The sequence below is a fragment of the Staurois parvus genome, unplaced genomic scaffold, assembly GCF_062004578.1.
Source record: "Staurois parvus isolate SC_StPar_1 unplaced genomic scaffold, SC_StPar_1.0 ptg003532l, whole genome shotgun sequence".
Lineage (NCBI taxonomy): Eukaryota > Metazoa > Chordata > Amphibia > Anura > Ranidae > Staurois > Staurois parvus.
Window position 1 is genome coordinate 44,563 of NW_028321328.1, and position 18,790 is coordinate 63,352.

The following is an 18,790-nucleotide window of genomic DNA, read 5'->3' on the forward strand; positions in this document are numbered from 1 at the left end:
GAAGAATGTTCCTTACATTGGGGGTCAGTGGGAAGAATGTCCCTTACATTGGGGGTCAGTGGGAAGAATGTCCCTTACATTGGGGGTCAGTGGGAAGAATGTCCCTTACATTGGTGGTCAGTGGGAAGAATGTCCCTTACATTGGTGGTCAGTGGGAAGAATGCCCCTTACATTGGGGGTCAGTGGGAAGAATGTCCCTTACATTGGTGGTCAGTGGGAAGAATGTTCCTTACATTGGGGGTCAGTGGAAAGAATGTCCCTTACATTGGTGGTCAGTGGGAAGAATGCCCCTTACATTGGGGGTCAGTGGGAAGAATGTCCCTTACATTGGTGATCAGTGGGAAGAATGTTCCTTACATTGGGGGTCAGTGGAAAGAATGTCCCTTACATTGGTGGTCAGTGGGAAGAATGCCCCTTACATTGGGGGTCAGTGGGAAGAATGTCCCTTACATTGGGGGTCATTGGGAAGAATGTCCCTTACATTGGGGGTCAGTGGGAAGAATGTCCCTTACATTGGTGGTCAGTGGGAAGAATGTCCCTTACATTGGTGGTCAGTGGGAAGAATGCCCCTTACATTGGGGGTCAGTGGGAAGAATGTCCCTTACATTGGGGGTCATTGGGAAGAATGTCCCTTACATTGGGGGACAGTGGGAAGAATGTCCCTTACATTGGAGGTCAGTGGGAAGAATGTCCCTTACATTGGTGGTAAGTGGGAAGAATGTTCCTTACATTGGGGGTCAGTGGGAAGAATGTCCCTTACATTGGGGGTCAGTGGGAAGAATGTCCCTTACATTGGGGGTCAGTGGGAAGAATGTCCCTTACATTGGGGGTCAGTGGGAAGAATGTCCCTTACATTGGTGGTCAGTGGGAAGAATGTCCCTTACATTGGTGGTCAGTGAGAAGAATGCCCCTTACATTGGGGGTCAGTGGGAAGAATGTCCCTTACATTGGGGGTCATTGGGAAGAATGTCCCTTACATTGGGGGTCAGTGGGAAGAATGTCCCTTACATTGGTGGTCAGTGGGAAGAATGTCCCTTACATTGGTGATCAGTGGGAAGAATGTCCCTTACATTGGTGGTCAGTGGGAAGAATGTCCCTTACATTGGTGGTCAGTGGGAAGAATGCCCCTTACATTGGTGGTCAGTGGGAAGAATGTCCCTTACATTGGTGGTCAGTGGGAAGAATGTCCCTTACATTGGTGATCAGTGGGAAGAATGCCCCTTACATTGGTGGTCAGTGGGAAGAATGTCCCTTACATTGGTGGTCAGTGGGAAGAATGTCCCTTACATTGGTGGTCAGTGGGAAGAATGTCCCTTACATTGGGGGTCAGTGGGAAGAATGTCCCTTACATTGGAGGTCAGTGGGAAGAATGTTCCTTACATTGGGGGTCAGTGAGAAGAATGTTCCTTACATTGGGGGTCAGTGAGAAGAATGTTCCTTACATTGGGGGTCAGTGGGAAGAATGTTCCTTACATTGGGGGTCAGTGAGAAGAATGTTCCTTACATTGGTGATCAGTGGGAAGAATGTCCCTTACATTGGTGGTCAGTGGGAAGAATGTCCCTTGCATTGGTGGTCAGTGGGAAGAATGTCCCTTACATTGGGGGTCAGTGGGAAGAATGCCCCTTACATTGGGGGTCAGTGGGAAGAATGTCCCTTACATTGGTGATCAGTGGGAAGAATGTCCCTTACATTGGTGATCATTGGGAAGAATGTCCCTTACATTGGAAGTCAGTGGGAAGAATGTCCCTTACATTGGAGGTCAGTGGGAAGAATGTCCCTTACATTGGTGATCAGTGGGAAGAATGTCCCTTACATTGGAGGTCAGTGAGAAGAATGTCCCTTACATTGGGGGTCAGTGGGAAGAATGTCACTTACATTGGGGGTCAGTGGGAAGAATGCCCCTTACATTGGTGGTCAGTGGGAAGAATGCTGCTTACATTGGGGGTCAGTGGGAAGAGTGCTGCTTACATTGGTAGCCAGTAGGAACAATGCCTTCTTACTGTGATGATGAAAATGGTATCCTTGCAGAAAGCTAAAAAGATCTCTGGTGTCATGACACTGGCTCTCGTATTTGGTGTCTGACCCAAAATTCGGCAGGCACCATAAGAGGAGAAGTCAATCAACCACAGCTCAAGGAACCTCTAGCAATCTCTGGAGGAACCCTAGGGTTTCAAAGGACCCTGGTTGAAAAAGGACGCCCTAGAATGAGTAGAAATTGATACAAAACTTCTCTAACAAGGATGTGGGAATCTACGGAGAAGAAAACATCCATTCTACAACTTGTATTTTTTAAGAAAAATGGCTGAATTTGTTTCAAAATGTACAAAATAGAACAACTGGCTATTTATAATTATAGGAAATAAAACTGGCCATATTCTAGTAGAATTTTGTTTGAAAATGTTTTAATTTTTTAAACATTTTGTTAGATTTTCCGATGGTTATTGGGATCAAATTGAAGATCCATAATGAGAACGGAAAATTTTTCTTGAACAAATTAAGTTCTGTTAATGCGATTTTATTTGCAAAAAAAAACAAAAAATCATAAATATTGTAAGGAAACCTGTTGAATACATCTGGGATTGCATTCAAGTAGCAGATCTGGACCAAGTTTCAAAGGCTTTCAAACTAAATTAGTTGAATTAATGATGGCAAGATGGAAGGAATTTCTGTATGAATGTTCGGACAAAATGTAATTTCGTAGTTTCACCAAGGTCTCCTACCCCTGGACTAGAGTGCTTTGCCTATCACAGGCCAGTGAGAACCTGAGCCTTCCTCCGATGACCTTCACTTGCAGTGCAGGGTCAGAGGCGCACCCAAAAGTGTAGACCTCTCCTCCATGACCAGAGGTTACCAGCAGGGAGGAAATGGATCCCAGGGAATTTCCCTGCAGGGAGTGAAATGGAGCCTCACAGTATTGGCCAGCTACCCTTATAAAGTGTGATCCTGGAAATGCAGGTGTGGAGCAGTCCATTGTGTCTTTATGGAACAGGTTGTCTCTGCTACGTTTACTCAGGCTCTTCATCAGGTGGCTGGTAAAGGTCCTTCTCCTATTTGGAGGCTTTCTCCTACTGAAGAATCCTCACCTTCAGGGATGCTACCCCTAAACAGGTTTTTCCTTATACAGCTTGGTATGGCTCCTGGGTTGGAAACCATCTTGGAACTGCTGTGTCTTCCAAACTGAGAAGGAAAGGAAGTTTTTCCAATAAAGACATAGGAAGAACTCCCATTCCTTCTCAGTTGGGAGAACACAGCAGTGCCAAGATGGTATCCAAAAAAGTCCAACCCAGGAGACCAGCTGTAGAAGGAACCACCTAATTTTGGGGTAAAAGACATCATCCCTGGAGACAATGGGTCTTCAGTAGGAGATAGTCTCCAGCTTGGTAGGTCTCCTGAGTTGGACACCCTCTTAGCACATTTGGGTCTTCCCAACTGAGAAGGAATGGGAGCTCTTCCTAAAAAGGTGTAGGAAGGACTCCCATTCCTTCTCAGTTGGGAGAACACAGCAGTGCCAAGATGATATCCAAAAAAGTCCAACCCAGGAGACCAGCTGTAGAAGGAACCACCTAATTTTGGGGTAAAAGACATCATCCCTAGAGACAATGGGTCTTCAGTAGGAGATAGTCTCCAGCTTGGTAGGTCTCCTGCGTTGGACACCCTCTTAGCACATCTGGGTCTTCCCAACTGAGAAGGAATGGGAGTTCTTCCTAAAAAGGTGTAGGAAGGACTCCCATTCCTTCTCAGTTGGGAAGACACAGCAGTGCCAAGATGGTGTGCAAAGAAGTCCAACCCAGGAGACCAGCTGCAGAAGGAAGCACCTGATTTTGGAATAGAAGACATCATCCCTGGAGACAATGGTACTTCAGTAGGCAAAAGCAGCACCTGATGAAGAGTCTGAGTAAATATATCATGGACAGCCTGTTCCACAGAGACACAATGGACTGCTTAGGACTTTATAAGGGTTTTTGCCTCCTTCTGAATCAACTGCAGGTCTAGAGTTCTGAAGATCCAGGAGCTTATGGCGTGGTGTGGAAAAAACAAAAACAAAAAAAACATGTGAGCCAAGAAACACACACAAAAAAATGCACAGGGTATGTCCCCTCCCAAAGAACAACAACCTCCACCTATGGTCCACCTAGCTGAAAGGCCTGGTGGTCCCCTCTCTTCATGCCTAGCTGAAGATGACCACAGAGTACTACGTTAGGAGTTCTCCAGAAAGGAGACCCCCCAGGCAGAGTAAGAAGGAATCAAAGGGCCACACATCCTCCCCTTGAAGGTAGGCCGGAAGACCCACACCTACCCTCTGGTGAGTGAAGAACACACATAAAGGTGGAGTGGCACACGTGGAAAAAACTGTAGGTGTCAATATGTTATACAATGGCTAGGCCTCATAGTCTGATAACAAAAATTACCCCAGGCCTTATGAAGCAAGGTGAAGAAATAAGGGGATGTTGTTGTAGCCAAGTGCTCACTCTCACAGTGGGGTCCCAAGCCCATAGTGATATTAAGAGCATCCCTGGGCCACCCCTCACATGGGGTGCTAGACACTGCCTTCCCAGCCCTCAGATCCGGTAGCAGTGCTCAAATCACTGGATCCCTCAGAACCCTTCACACCAGGAAAATACTCCCAGTCCCCACCTTACCCAGTGGGAGCTGAATTTGGTTTCTTTCCCACGGGGAAGGTCCATCAGGACCCCCATAATAGCAGCAGGGATACTTTATGGCCAGTCACTCCTGTCAAAAGGTGAGAATGAAGGTGCAGCACACCTACTGGACAACGATAAGAACATATACCACACTTGATCTTAGCCAAAAGTCCAAGACGCTCTCAGATTTACAGTAACTTATGGAAATCCAAAGATCTCCTGTTACATTTTCTTCTATCCATTATGGTCAGCGGTGAAATCCAGAGCTGAGAACGATGATCCAAACCGTACTTTATTGTGACCGATGATGTCTTCACCACAGAGACTTGGCAAAACAGGCTGGTTAGGACATCTGAGACCGCACTAAAAGCCTGGGAGCGCACCACAAAGCCAATTCAATAACCCCAAATCTATTGTTCGGTATCTCAGGCATCATTCCTCACTCTACATACAGTTTTCTTAAAGCTGGACTCCACAAATGCAGATGGAAATTCGCATACCAGAGCACCTTGGGGTCCTGGGGGTCACCACACAAGGTATGCGCCCATTCACCCCATCCCTTTGCCAGCTCAGAATGCCAAAATAGAGAGCACTTTGATATTAATGGCTTGCTCGAAAAATAAAGCCTCTTAGGGTGAGAGCTTGGCATTGGTCATGTGGTGGCTCCCCAACTTTACATCCAAAGATCCTGAAGATCTTCTATAAAGGATGTCCAACATTTGAGATCTAGACAGATCCTCCCTCCTCCCCTTCAGTCTTGCACAGTTGTACCAGCTTCTCTATTGGAATTAAATGGCTTACTCTGATTTCACTGCACACTGTGAGCGTCTCACAATGTGCACTAGAAGCTGCAACAAGTCAGATAGAGCTCTGCCTCATTTGTTGGCTGGAGGACATCCAGCATCATCTAGCTTCTTCCTCTGCAGCCTGACTGTCCCTGACCCCGCCCCTTTCATTCATTGGATTTCAGTACCTTCAATTATGGAGGCTCGGAATTTGGCTCCAAGAAATTTTGTGCATAATGTGGTTTAAAAAATATTTTCCCAGGAGATGCAAGATGACTTCAATTGGTGACTTCTCATTCTGGTGCCTGATTGTCACCCAATGCTTTGAATCTCTAGCCCAGATGCAGGTAAGGACTATCTTTACTGCGAGTTTTCAGGCATACAAAGAGAAGCCAGAAAACTAGCATTTACAGTATTGGCAGCCTTCAGAGAAAGGTCTAAATTAAGCGCAAACTTGAAGGCCCAAATCCTGATGTTGTGGTCAACAAGTGGTCACTTGTAAAAATATTCTTCCTCCCCGATCCCAAAAAGTCACTCCTGTTCACTGATTGTGCACCCGCCCCCTCTCTGATGTCATCACATACGATGCAGGACCAGCAAGGGCCTGCCTACATTGCGGGAGCTTGCAGTCTCCCTTGGAGCGCCACCAAAGCTCTTTTATGTACGCTCTCTGGAGAGGACTGCTGACCCCTTACTTTCCATGCAACTACAGTGCTCAAAAAAGTAAAGGAACACTTTGAGTCTAGCATCAAGTCAGTGAAACTCCTGGGATACTGATCTGGTCAGGTAAGTCGTAGAGGGGGTTGGCAATCAGTTTCAGCTGCTCTGGTGTTCATGAAATTAACAAGAGGTGCACTAGATGGGCAACAATGAGACGACCCCCAAAACAGGAATGGTTTTACAGGTGACATTTTTTTCCCTACTCATCTTTTCTGACTGTTTTTCACTCATTTTGCATTTGGCTAGTGTCAGTGTCACTACTGGTAGCATGAGGCCATACCTGGACCCTACAGAGGTTGCACAGGCAGTCCAGCTCCTCCAGGATGGCACATCAATACGTGCCATTGCCAGAAGATTTGCTGTGTCTCCCAGCACAGTCTCAAGAGCATGGAGGAGATTCCATGAGACAGGCAGTTACTCTAGGAGGGCTGGACAGGGCCGTAGAAGGTCCTTAACCCATCAGCAGGACCGGTATCTGCTCCTTTGTGCAAGGAGGAACAGGATGAGCCCTGCCAGAGCCCTACAAAATGACCTCCAGCAGGCCACTGGTGGGAATGTCTCTGACCAAACAATCAGAAACAGACTTGAGGGTGGCCTGAGGGCCCGACGTCCTCTAGTGGGCCCTGTGCTCACTGCACCATAGAGCTGGATTGGCATTGGCCATTGAACCCCAAAATTGGCCGGTCCACCACTGGCACCCTGTGCTTTTCACAGATGAGAGCAGGTTCCCCCTGAGCACATGTGACAGACGTGAAAGGGTCTGAAGAAGCCGTGGAGAACGTTCTGCTGCCTGTAACATGGTTCAGTATGACCATTTTGGTGGTGGGTCAGTGATGGTCTGGGGAGGCATATCCATGGAGGGATGCACAGACCTCTACAGGCTGGACAATGGCACCCTAACTGCCATTAGGAATGGGGATGAGATCATTGGACCCATTGTCAGACCCTACGCTGGTGCAGTGGGTTTTGGGTTCCTCCTGGTACGGTGGGTCCTGGGTTCCTCCTGGTGCAGTGTGTCCTGGGTTCCTCCTGGTGCAGTGTGTCCTGGGTTCCTCCTGGTGCAGTGTGTCCTGGGTTCCTCCTGGTGCGGTGGGACCTGGGTTCCTCCTGGTGCGGTGGGTCCTGGGTTCCTCCTGGTGCGGTGGGTCCTGGGTTCCTCCTGCTGCATGACAATGCCCGGCCTCATGTGGCGAGAGTATGCAGGTAGTTCCTGGAGGATGAAGGAATTGATACCATTGAATGGCCCCCACGCTCCCCTGACCTAAATCCAATAGAACCCCTCTGGGATGTCATGTTTCGGTCCATCCGCTACCGCCAGGTTCTACTTCAGACTGTCCAGGAGCTCAGTGGTGCGCTGGTCCAGATCTGGGAGGAAATACCCGAGGACACCATCCGTGGTCTCATTAGGACCCTCCCCCGACATTGTCAGGCATGCATACAAGCACGTGGGGGCCACACAGACTACTGAGGACCATTCTGAGTTGCTGCAATGACATTTCAGCACAATGGACTCGCCTGCTGCATCATTTTTTTGATTTTTGGGGTGTCTTTGAATTCAGTCCTCTGTAGGTAGATCATTTTCATTTCCATCAAACGATGGGACGTCCTTACGTTCCTCACACATCACCCCGTCCATGTCAGTGTAGAGATCCAGCAGGAGATTCCTCAAAGTTTTCAAGGTCTTCCTTTCATTTTTTTGAGCAGTGTATATTGCTTTTAAAAGGAGGCTAACAAGCCCCCTTGATAAAGCTTTGGGCAGGTGACAGGTACTCTTTATAGAGACATCAGGGGCCTATTAGATCCCTGATGTCTCCCCAGCCCTCCAAAGCAAACAACTAAACACAGACTGTGCCAGGTTAGACACTTCCATGGCTGTAACAGCGAGAGAATGGCGGCTCTGAATCCGAAAGTGACAAAATCACTGACCGGATTACTTTTTCACAGAGGAGATGGGGGAACTGATGTTCCTCCATCTCCTGTGTGGGATGCCATCCTGGGACACTTACTGAAGTCCTCAGCTCCCTGGAGGAATGGGAGAGCCCGGGAACCACCACTGGTGGTAGCATTGCCACCAACAGTATTGGCAGCCCTTCACAGAGCTATAAAGGCGATTGGGCGGCTGTAAATCCACCTGGATCGATTTTTCAAAAAACAGCCGATTTCCGTTTAAAAAAAATGTTTTGGGCGCTAAAGACCAGAAAAAACAACTTGTGGAGTTATGAGCTCCCCCAAAAACAGGCGCAGCATGGGATAAGTCCTGGAAATGCTAAACTGGCCATACACTGTAGGACCTCCGGGTTCTTTCAGATTTCAGATCGAAGGTTATTGGGTGGGATTGGACCAACCTTGGCAGGCTCATCTGCTCCATCTATGGCCAGCTTTAGCTCCAAAGCAGAATTAGGTCACTAGGGGACATCGGACTTTGGGAAACCCTTGATCTCCAGCACTGCGTGGTCGGAACGCCTGGACCACCAGGAACATGGCGCCGAGTACGGCCGAACAGTAGGTGACCCTGTGCCGGCCCGGTGAATCTCCCCCAACCCAACCCTATCCCCCAACCCAACCCAACCCCGCCCCGTCTCTCACTCCTGCAATAGAAGCCTCCTCAGTTGGGTCACCGGCGGTACACGCGGAGGGAAGAGACGACAAATGTAAATGTTTGAGGGTTGTCAGCCCGGCGTGCCGGTGAAATGTATGAGCCGCCTCGGCTTTAAATACTCCCGTCTATTCATTCTCGTCTGTGATTAAAATGAGCCATAAATTGCCGGGGAGTCCCAGAAGAGAGCGGATACAGAATTGCTGGCTGCCAGCGTCCTGTCCCCCCCAGCTGGCTGTTCATCACGCGCCCCTGTCACCGCCCGCCACGGCGTTATAAGCAGATTCATCTCCCGCGCCGAGAGAAATACGGCGAACGCCGGATACAAACAGGTCGCCGATCGGCAGCATCTTGTTGTTTGATGCAGCGGGAGGATACAAGGAGGGACCCCGTTACAGAGCGGGACGTAGGGGGGCAAGGGGGGAGGATACAGGGAGGGACCCCATTCCAGAGAGAGACATAGGGGGGCAAGGGGGGAGGGTACAAGGAGGGACCCCGTTACAGAGCGGGACGTAGGGGGGCAAGGGGGAGGATACAAGGAGGGACCCCGTTACAGAGCGGGACGTAGGGGGGCAAGGGGGGAGGGTACAAGGAGGGACCCCGTTACAGAGCGGGACGTAGGGGGGCAAGGGGGAGGATACAGGGAGGGACCCCGTTACAGAGCGGGACGTAGGGGGGCAAGGGGGAGGATACAAGGAGGGACCCCGTTACAGAGCGGGACGTAGGGGGGCAAGGGGGGAGGATACAGGGAGGGACCCCATTCCAGAGAGAGACATAGGGGGGCAAGGGGGGAGGGTACAAGGAGGGACCCCGTTACAGAGCGGGACGTAGGGGGACAAGGGGGAGGATACAAGGAGGGTCCCCGTTACAGAGCGGGACGTAGGGGGGCAAGGGGGGAGGGTACAAGGAGGGACCCCGTTACAGAGCGGGACGTAGGGGGGCAAGGGGGAGGATACAGGGAGGGACCCCGTTACAGAGCGGGACGTAGGGGGGCAAGGGGGAGGATACAAAGAGGGACCCCGTTACAGAGCGGGACGTAGGGGGGCAAGGGGGGAGGATACAGGGAGGGACCCCGTTCCAGAGAGAGACATAGGGGGGCAAGGGGGGAGGGTACAAGGAGGGACCCCGTTACAGAGCGGGACGTAGGGGGGCAAGGGGGAGGATACAAGGAGGGACCCCGTTACAGAGCGGGACGTAGGGGGGCAAGGGGGAGGATACAAGGAGGGACCCCGTTACAGAGCGGGACGTAGGGGGGCAAGGGTACAAGGAGGGACCCCGTTACAGAGCGGGACGTAGGGGGGCAAGGGGGGAGGATACAGGGAGGGACCCCCTTCCAGAGCAGGACATAGGGGGGCAAGGGGGGAGGATACAGGGAGGGACCCCGTTACAGAGCGGGACGTAGGGGGGCAAGGGGGGAGGATACAGGGAGGGACCCCGTTACAGAGCGGGACGTAGGGGGGCAAGGGGGGAGGACACAGGGAGGGACCCCATTCCAGAGTGGGACGTAGGGGGGCAAGGGGGGAGGATACAGGGAGGGACCACGTTCCACAGCGGGACATAGGGGGGCAAGGGGGGAGGATACAGGGAGGGACCCTGTTCCAGAGCGGGACATAGGGGGGCAAGGTGGGAGGATACAGGGAGGGACCCCCTTCCAGAGCGGGACATAGGGGGGCAAGGGGGGAGGATACAGGGAGGGACCTTCTTCCAGAGCGGGACATAGGGGGACAACGGGGGAGGATACAGGGAGGGACCCCCTTCCAGAGCGGGACATAGGGGGACAACGGGGGAGGATACAGGGAGGGACCCCGTTCCACAGCGGGACATAGGGGGGCAAGGGGGGAGGATACAGGGAGGGACCCCGTTACAGAGCGGGACATAGGGGGGCAAGGGGGGAGGATACAGGGAGGGACCCCATTCTAGAGCGGGACATAGGAGGGCAAGAGGGGAGGATACAGGGAGGGACCCCATTCTAGAGAGGGACTACAGACAGGGGGGCAAGGGGGCGGGGATACAGGGAGGTACCCCGTTCCAGAGAGGGACTACAGACAGAGGGGGGCAAGGCCACAAGACACCAGAGTGTCAAACACAGCGATCCAGCCAGTTAACACACCTCCTGTTCTGGGGTGACAACGCTCACTGTATTTTATCCATATAGGAAAAGTGTTGTCACCCTAGGATAGAACTACAGGACACCTCCCCCTCCCCTGCATAATAGAAGTGTTCTGGTGGCCCTGCCAGTTCACACACGTCCTGTTCTGGGGTGACAACGCTCACTTTATTGTATCTAAGCAGGAGCAACGTTGTCATCCTAGGACAGAACACTTTGCTCCCCCTCCCCTATCTCCATAACAAAGGGGGAGGGGTTCTGGTGATCCTACCTGTGCTCAAGTCTCCACCCCTTGGATCAGAAGTCTCCGCCCCCTGGAATCTTCAGCCTTGGTGAAGACACACAAGGGGTCACGCACAGGGTCCAATGGCAATTAAAGGTTAATGTCCCACATCTGTGGCTTTTTAAATTGCAATGAGTGTCAGTGTATAAATAGTCAATGAGTTTATTGGCTCTCACGTGGATGCACTGAGCAGGCCGAGACACTGAGCCATGGGGAGCAGAAAAGAACTGTCAAAAAGACCTGCATAACAAGGTAATGGAACTTTCTAAAGATGGAAAAGGAAATAAAAAGATGTCCAAAGCCTTGAATATGCCAGTCAGTACCATTCAATCACCTATTAAGTGGAAAATTCGGGATCTCCTGATACCAAGCCAAGGTCAGGTAGACCAAGAAAAATGGCAGCCACAACTGCCAGAATTGTTTGGGGTTTAAAGGAAAGCCCCCCCACACAGGTCACCTCAGCAGAAATCCAGGCTGCTCTGGGAAAAGACGGTGTGATTGTTTCAAGGAGCACAATAAGACATTACTTGAACAAAAATGAGCTGCATGGCCGAGTTGCCAGAAAGAAGTGCCAATGCTACAAAAAAAGCGTGGTTACAATATGCCTGACAACCCCTGGATGCCCGACACCCCCTGGACGATGCCCGACAACCCCTGGACGACGCCTGACATAACCTGGACGATGCCTGACAACCCCTAGACAATGCCCGACAACCCCTGGACAACGCCCGACAACCCCTGGACAATGCCCGACATGTCCTGGATAATGCCCGACAACCCCTGGACAATGCCCGACATGTCCTGGATAATGCCCGACAACCCCTGGACAATGCCCGACATGTCCTGGATAATGCCCGACAACCCCTGGACAATGCCCGACATGCCCTTGATAATGCCCGACAACCCCTGGAAATACCCGACAACCCCTGGACAACACCTGACAACCCCTGGACAATACCCGACAACCCCTGGACAACACCCGACAACCCCTGGACAACACCCGACAACCCCTGGACTACACCTGACAACCCCTGGACAATACCCGACAACCCCTGGACAACACCCGACAACCCCTGGACTACACCCGACAACCCCTGGACAATCCCTGACAACCCCTGGACTACACCCGACAACCCCTGGACTACACCTGACAACCCCTGGACAATCCCTGACAACCCCTGGACAATACCTGACCACCCCTGGACATGCCTCCCACGCTTCTGGCACACTGTAACGTAGATGAGACCAAATAAAGAGCTTTATGGTCACAACCACAAGCGCTATGTTTGGGGCGACAAGAATACCATCCCAACTGTGAAGCATGGTGGTAGCTCACTGATGTTTTGGGGGAGCTCTACAGGCATGGGGAATCTTGTGAAAATTGATGGCAGCATGTTATCAGAAAATACTGGCATACATCCAGCAATGTGCATGAGAGCCGAGGCTCCCCCGGGTCTCTCTCTTTCCTCATTGGCTCACACAGCAGCGGGAGCCATTGGCTAATGCTGCTGTCAATCATAGCCAGTGAGGCAACGAGGAGAGAGAGACACTGGGGAGCCGTACGTCTCATGCACATTGGTGGATCAAGATGGGGCCCAGGGGGGCTGATGGGGGGAGAAGAACTACAGACCACCTCCACCTATGGAGGAGCAGCGTTGTCACCACTAAAACAGGAAGTGTAGGAGGAAATGCTCTGGTGATCTTGCCAGCCATACCCTTCCTGTCCTGCGGTGACAACGTTTACTGTGCTGTATCTATGGAGGACCAGTGTTGTCACCCTAAAACAGGAAGTGTAGGGGAATTGCTCTGGTGATCTTGTCAGTAATACACTTCCTGTCCTGGGGTGACCACGTTTACTGTGCTGTATCTATGGAGGAGCAGCTTTGTCACCCTAAAACAGGAACTGAAGGGGGAATTTCTCTGGTGATCTCGTCAGTAATACCCTTCCTGTCCTGGGGTGACAACATTTACTGTGCTGTATCTATGAAGGACCAGTGTTGTCACCCTAAAACAGGAAGTGAAGGGGGAAGTGCTCTGGTGATCTTGCGAGCAATATACTTCCTGTCCTGGGGTGACAACGTTTGCTATGCTGTATCTATGGAAAAGCAGGGTTGTCACCCTAAAACAGGAAGTGTAGGGGGAAGTGCTCTGGTGATCTTGTCAGTAATACACTTCCTGTCCTGGGGTGACAACGCTTACTATGAGGTATCTATGGAGGAGCAGCTTTGTCACCCTAAAACAGGAACTGAAGGGGGAATTTCTCTGGTGATCTCGTCAGTAATACCCTTCCTGTCCTGGGGTGACAAGGCTTTCTGTGCTGTATCTATGGCGGAGCAGCGTTGTCACCCTAGGACAGAGCTATGGAAAACCACCACCTCCCCTCCTCTTCATAACAATGAGGTGAGGGAGGGTTCTCTAGTCCTAGTAAATCGCCTGCAGTGTTTAATACGATGTAACACCAAGCTCACTAAGATTCAGCAGGCTTTTCACAGTGCCCCTGGAGAGGACTACACTCTCTTGTCACATGATTCTGTCTCTTTGAGAAGTGGACATTGCATGCTGCGGACGCTCACCTTGGACTCCCATTCCTTCAGCATCTTCTTCAGCTCCCCCTCCCGGGCGTAGTCCAGGGGCTTGTGACCCATGTCATTCACCTGTAAGGGGTTGGCGCCTGGAAAGGGGAGAGAGACAAGAGGGGGGGTGAGATTACATGGAAGTCATCACATCGGGCATTAAAGGTGAACTCCGGGCAAAATAAACACATCACTTGAATCTATTCCTCATCAGCCACTAATATAAATCCACTCTGTGCGCACCAAATGCCTTTACAAAGCCAGATATTACCTGGTAAAAGTAGCCGTGACATCATCACTGTGCTGGACATAGCCTGTGCACTGAGCGGAGCTGTGGGAGTGACCCAGCAGGCCCCACCTACCACAGAAACCTACAAGAGGGGGCGGAGACAAGACCAGTCACCCGGCACAAAGAGAGAGAGCAGAGCTGTGGGAGGGACACAGCAGGCTCCACCCACTAAAGAGACCCCGGGGGGGGGACGGGGGGGACTAGACCAGTCACCCTGCACAAGGAAAGAGAGCAGAGCTGTGGGAGGGACACAGCAGGCTCCGCCCACTACAGATACGGGGGGGGGGGACTAGACCAATCACCCTGAACAGAGAGCAGAGATGTGGGAGGCCAGTCACCCTGCAGAGAGAGAGAGAGCAGAGTTGTGGGAGGGACAGAGCAGGCTCCACCCACTACAGAGACCTGGGGTAGAGGAGGGGGAGACTAGACCAATCACAATACACAAGGAGAGCAGAGATGTGGGAGGGACACAGCAGGCTCCGCCCACTACTGATACGGGGGGGGGGGGGACTAGACCAATCACCCTGAACAGAGAGCAGAGATGTTAATGGAGGAGCTGCGTTGTCACCTAAGGATAGAACTAATAAAAGCCGCCCCTTATCACCCTAACATAAGGGGGAGGGGTTATGTGATGCTGTCTGTAGCACACTTCCTGTCCTAGGGTGACAACACTCACTGTACTGTGTTCATGGAGGAACAGTGTTGTCACCTTATGACAGAACTAATAAAAGCCTCCCTTCATTGCCCCAAAACAAGGTGGGAGGGGTTATGGTGATCCTGCCAGTACCACACTTCCTGTCGTGACAATGCTCATTGATATAAAGGGATTCTGGGGATTCTGTCAGTAACACACTTCCTGTCCTGGGGTGACGACGCTCATTGTACTCAATCACTGTACTGTATCTATACAGTAGCAGTGTTGTCACCCCAGGACAGAACTACAGAACAACTCCTTCTCCTTCTATTTCCATATTATGATATGAAGGGATTCTGGGGACTCTGTCATTAACACACTTCCTGTCCTGGGGTGACAACATTCATTGTACTCATTCACTGTACTGTATCTATGGAGGAGCAGTATTATCACCCTTGGACAGAACTACAGAACACCTCCTTCTCCCGAAGAGAAGGGATTCTGGTGATTCTGTCATTAACACACTTCCTGTCCTAGGGTGACAACACTCACTATTACTGTGTCCATGGAGGAGCAGTGTTGTCAGCCTAGATAGGAAGTGTGGCAAGACCACAGAACTCCTGATCTCCATAACAACGGGGGGGGGGGGGGGGAGCTGCAAGGCCCCTTTCACACGGGCGCTCCGTTTTTTTATCAGTTCAGTCACATTAAAAAAACAGATCAGTTCACATCTGTTTTTCATCCGTTTACATCCATTTACATCCATTTTTATCCGTTTTTGTCCGTTTACATACGGTTTTATCCGTTTACTACGTTTTCGTCCATCTACATCCGTCTTTGTCCATTTATGTTCGTTTACATGCGTTTTCAGCCATTTACATCCATTGTTTCGTTTTAGTCCGTTTACATCCATTTTCGTCTATCTACATCCGTCTTTGTCCATTTACATCTGTTTTCGTCCATTTATATACGTTTTCGTCCATTTACATCTGTCTTCGTCCATTTACATGCATTTTCATCCGTTTACGTCCGTTTTCATCCATCTACATCCGTCTTTGTCCATTTACATCTGTTTTTGTCCATTTACATTCGTTTTCGTCCATTTACAGTTGCAAGAAAAAGTATGTGAACCCCTTGGGATTACGTGGAGTTTTGCATGAATTGGGCATAAAATGTGCTCTGAACGTCATCTAAGTCACAACAATAGAAGAACACAGTCTGCTGAACATAATACCACACAAACATTAGATGTTGCCATGGTTTAATTGCACATAACATGTAAACATTCACAGTGCAGGGAGGAAAAAGTATGTGAACCTTTGGACTTAATAACTGGTTGACCCTCCTTTGGCAGCAATAACCTCAACCAAACGTTTCCTGTAGTTGCAGATCAGACCTGCACAACGATCTGGAGTCATTTTGGACCACTCCTCTTCACAAAACTGTTTCAATGTAGCAATATTCTTGGGATGTCTGGTGTGAATCGCTCTCTTAAGGTCGTGCCACAGCATTTCAATGGGGTTGAGGTCAGGACTCTGACTGGGCCACTCCAGAAGGCGTATTCTGTGCTGTTGCAGCCATTGTTTTGTTGAATTACTTGTATGCTTTGGGTCATTGTCCTGTTGCATCACCCATCCTCTGCGGAGCTTCAGTTGGCGGACAGATGGTCGTACGTTTTCCTGCAAAATGTCTTGATAAACTCTGCAATTCATTTTCCCATCAATGACAACAATCCGTCCAGGCCCTGAGGCAGCAAAGCAGCCCCAAACCATGATGCTCCCTCCGCCATGTTTCACAGTGGGGATGAGGTTTTGATGTTGGTGTGCTGTGCCTTTTTTTCTCCACACATAGTGTTGTGTGTTCTTCCCAAACAACTCAATCTTGGTTTCATCTGTCCACAGTATATTTTGCCAGTAGTGCTGTGGAACATCCAGGTGCTCTTTTGCAAACTTCAAACGTGCTGCAATATTCTTTTTGGACAGCAATGGCTTCCTCCGTGGTGTCCTCCCATGTACTCCATTCTTGTTTAATGTTTTCCTTATTGTAGATGTGTCAACAAAAATGTTAGCATGTGCCAGAGATTTCTGTAGGTCTTTAGCTGACACTCTGGGATTCTTCTTTACCTCATGCAGCATTCTGCGCTGTGCTCTGGCAGTCATTTTTACAGGACGACCACGCCTAGGGAGAGTAGCAACAGTGCTAAACTTTCTCCATTTGTAGACAGTCTGTCTTACCGTGGACACATGAACATCAAGGCTCAAGGAGATACTTTTGTAACCCTTTCCAGCTTCATGCAACTCGACAATTCTTGATCGTAGGTCTTCTGAGAGCTCTTTTCTGCGAGGCATGGGTCACATCAGACAGTGCTTCTTGAAACCAGTAAACCCAAAACAGGTGTCAGCAACACATCCAATATCATCACACTGATTGGAGTCAAGGTTGGCTCACTCCTGGCTCCAATTCGCTCTGGGAGAAGTCATTAAGCTAGGGCCTCACATACTTTTTCCTCCCTGCGCTGTGAATGTTTACATGTTATGTGCAATTAAACCATGGCAACATCTAATGTTTGTGTAGTATTATGTTCAGCAGACTGTGTTCTTCTATTGTTGTGACTTAGATGACGTTCAGAGCACATTTTATGCCAAAGTCATGCAAAACTCCACATAATCCCAACGGGTTCACATACTTTTTCTTGCAACTGTACATCAGTTTTTGTCCGTTTACATCCATTTTCGTCTATTTTCATTCATTTTCATCCGTTTACATCCATTTTCATCCGTTTACATCCATTTACATCCATTTTCATCCGTCTACATCCATCTATGTCCATTTACATCTGTTTTCATCCGTTTACATCCATTTTCATCCGTCTACATCCATCTATGTCCATTTACATCTGTTTTCATCCGTTTACATCCATTTTCATCCGTCTACATCCATCTATGTCCATTTTCATCCATTTACATCCATTTTCTGTTTTTGTCTGTTTACATCCGTTTTTTTTGTTTTAGTCCATTTACATGTTTGTCTGTTTACATCTGTTTTCGTCCATTTACATCCTTTTTTTAGTCCGTTTACATCAGTTTTTAATTTTTGTCCGTTTACATTTGTTTTCGTCCGTTTGGATTTGTTGTCGTCTATTTACATCTGTTATTCATTTTTGTCCACTTATATCCGTTTTAGTCCGTTTACATCTGTTTTTGTCTGTTTACATGTTTTCCTCCGTTTACATCCATATTTGGTCCATCTACATCCGTTTTTGTCCGTTTACATCCGTTTTGATCCAACTACATCCGTTTTTGTCCATTTTCGTCTATTTACATCCGTTTTCCCTTTTAGTCCGTTTACATCCGTCTTCGTCCATTTACGCCCGCTTACATCCATTTTTGTTTGTTTACATCCGTTTTTATCCATTTACATCCGTTTTTGTATAATTACATCCGTTTTAGTCCGTTTACATTCATTTTCATCCATTTACATCCGTTTTTGTCCGTTTACATGCCTTTCCGTCCGTTCCCTTTTTTTTAACAGAAGAAAAACAGGGTTTTCTTCCATTCGTAAAAAAAACCCCCCAAAAAAACAGATGTTAACGGATGCTGACATTAACGGATGCAGAAACAGACGATCATCCGTTTACATCCGCTAGTCCACCGAAACACACGGGTGCCCGTTTATCATCCCTAAACGGACAGATGAAAAAAAAAAAAAACGGACATACGGAAAGCCCGTGTGAAAGGGGGTCCAAGTTACAGGAGATCTCCCAAGCCGCCACAAAGGCGATTTTGTTTTTGCTGGAGTGAGGAAGGTCTGTCCTTTCCCGTCCCGGTGACTACCTCTCCCCCCCATTGCTCAGACGGTTGTCACAAGGACAGGAAGTGAGGGAGAGATATAAAACCTTCCCTGCATAGAGCCGTCCCGGTGACTACCTCTTCCCCCATTGCTCAGACGGTTGTCACAAGGACAGGAAGTGCATAGAACAGGGAAGGTTTTCTATCTCTTCCCTCACTTCCTGTCCTTGTGACAACCCTCTGAGCAATGGGGGGAGAGGTAGTCACCGGGACGGCTCTATGCAGGGAAGGTTTTCTATCTCTCCCCTCAGTTCCTGTCCTTGTGACAACCCTCTGAGCAATGGGGAGAGAGGTAGTCACCGGGACGGCTC

At 49.6% G+C, this 18,790-nt stretch overlaps 1 protein-coding gene across 1 annotated transcript in view; it reads right to left on the minus strand.

The window, feature by feature from the left end:
- The window catches only part of LOC149427739 (mitochondrial disaggregase-like), a gene marked incomplete at its 3' end in the record, with an annotated part of 120,526 nt that overhangs the window by 43,514 nt on the left and 58,222 nt on the right, over positions 1-18,790 (minus strand). The window contains exon 6 of the mRNA XM_089667717.1: positions 13,709-13,806. Coding sequence (XP_089523843.1) covers positions 13,709-13,806 — 98 coding nt within the window. The remainder of the gene's footprint in view (positions 1-13,708; positions 13,807-18,790) is intronic.